The 2,169-nt window shown below is 36.8% G+C and overlaps 1 protein-coding gene across 1 annotated transcript; it reads left to right on the top strand.

Annotated features, from left to right (window-relative positions):
* Nucleotides 1–1,310: 1,310 nt before the first annotated feature.
* On the top strand, nucleotides 1,311–1,935 carry LOC6562583. The gene is made up of 2 exons (XM_001987955.3): nucleotides 1,311–1,326; nucleotides 1,418–1,935. The coding sequence occupies exons 1-2, from the start codon at nucleotides 1,312–1,314 to the stop codon at nucleotides 1,700–1,702; spliced, it is 300 nt and encodes a 99-aa protein (XP_001987991.1). The 5' UTR covers nucleotide 1,311; the 3' UTR covers nucleotides 1,703–1,935.
* The last annotated feature ends 234 nt before the right edge of the window (nucleotides 1,936–2,169 follow it).

Raw genomic sequence — 2,169 nt, 5'->3', positions numbered from 1 at the left:
AAATAAACATAATTTAAAATGTATTTTTGCTTACCTCTTGATTTTTAATAATATACATTTTTATTTAATTGAGTAAAGCTGAGTTTCTTAATCAAGTTTCAATATGTAAATGCTCAACCTATGCGGGTCTATTAGCATAGTCAATTTGCCCACTCTTAAGTCTTGAATGTGGAATTGAGAGGTCTTAAACTCAGTGTAGCTCTTATCCTACTTATTCGCAAAACACTTGAAAACCCGGTTGGCTGTTGCATGCTTTCAGCCGCTCAGTCACTTTGCATGCTTGTTGGCCATGTAAACAGCAATGTTGCTAGCCACGTGAACCAAAAGTATGCCTCGAATTTTTTACACTGCCAGTAAACATTTATTCCCCCGCTGCCGGTCTTAGACAAATGGCCATGTTAAGCGTCGTAAGCATTGTTTCTCGTTTGTCAGACTCTTGCCTTTTTTAATACTCTTTTTATTTGTGTTTTTCTGTTGGTTCACATTTGAATTTTTTGCTCCCACTCTTAAGTCAGGCATCTTCTGTTTATCCGCTGGATTAAGTCGGCTCTTGCAAGGACTTTTGACAAGTATCAGCTTGATTAACCAGAAGCCAGCTTCAATTATCTTTGACCCCTCCTTGGCCAAGCCGACTATAATTGACTGTAAATTGCTGCCTTAAACTATCTCCTACTCAGAGCTCATTTAACTCTAGACTCTCAACAAGTTTGGCCAATTGCATGGCCAACGTAATAGCCGGCTTGCAGCACGCAACAATAAATCACACTGTCTATGGGATTTGTGCAATGACTTTAACTCAATGGCTCTTAATGGCAAATGGGGTTCCAGGAAATTGGCAAATTGCAGCTTGATACATAAGCCTTTCTCAATACGAAAAGAAATTTTTGTGTTTTTGTTGCGACCATTAGCAGTTCCTTCTTCTACCTCAACCAATTAGAGGAAATAAATCAATACTAGTTTATCCTTAACATTTTTGAACTTTGAACAATATTCCCAATATAGATGTGTGCACTTCTAAATTGGTTGTGCAGGCTGAATTTATGTTTTTCCAGGAAGTGAAAATGTAATCCGGATGATTTCTTGTTATTACAGTGTTATGAACTCAGGAAGTTGGGCTGTATACTAAAAGCGAACTTAATATCTTATTATTTCAATAATTGTTTGCGTTAGCAGTTTTAAAAACGAAGTACATGCTATTTTTTCAATCATAGTATGTTTAGCTGTACAGATCTTTCGAAATAGTTTTATTTACTCATATCACACAAAACTGTGAGGACTCTAGAAACATATAAAAAAAAAAACAATTTCAGAATGTCTAAGGCAAAGGTTAGTAATTAAAAAATATACAAAATAATAATGTTTTCTTTCAAATTTACATCTTTAATATATTAATAAAGACTTTTTAAACTTTTATTAGTCAGAAAAGCCACGACCCAAGTTCAAGTTTCCCATGCGTGATATTCATTTGAATAAGTCGCTGCGAATTTTGAAGACCGCTTGCATTTTATCATTGGTCGCTCCGTTTTGCTTATACATGCTGAGCAATGCGCCAAGAAAACTGAAATATAAGAACTTTTATGCAAACTACGATCCAATGGATGCCTTTGATCGCATGCAGAGCGGTGGCTACTTAGCTTCCTGTTCCAACTCTAAAAGTGATGACAAGAAGGACAAGGACAAGGATAAGGATAAAAAGAAATAAATGACCTTTGACTTTTGCGATACACATATGAAATGCAAAACTGGAAATGAGACACCAATTGACACCAGACATTAAAGGGAAAGGAAATCAACAACGCAAATGAATTCTAAGAAATTGTAAACTCATCGAGAAATATACTCAACACACACGCACACATATACTATAAAGACTAATAAATGGAGCATTGCAAATAAGATAGGCGAGCTCTTGAGCTTGTCTTGCAACATAAGTTATGTGAAGCACGACCTCGTAAATCGTTCGGACAGCTGTCCTTGCTGCTCGATGGGCCATAACTGCATGGATTATGGTTGGGGTCGGAGGGGGGTGCAAGGGTGCAAACAGCTCGTCTGCCATCTTGGATCGTCGTCTATGGTAACTGGCTCTCTGACTGTTTGTGCGGAAGACATACATGCGTGAATAAGTTCATACATTTTGTATATTTATCGCATTTCAATAACAAAACAGTA

Source organism: Drosophila grimshawi, unplaced genomic scaffold (genome assembly GCF_018153295.1).
Source record: "Drosophila grimshawi isolate 15287-2541.00 unplaced genomic scaffold, ASM1815329v1 contig_1377, whole genome shotgun sequence".
Taxonomy (NCBI): Eukaryota; Metazoa; Arthropoda; class Insecta; order Diptera; family Drosophilidae; genus Drosophila; species Drosophila grimshawi.
This window is presented reverse-complemented; position numbering and strand designations above follow the sequence as displayed.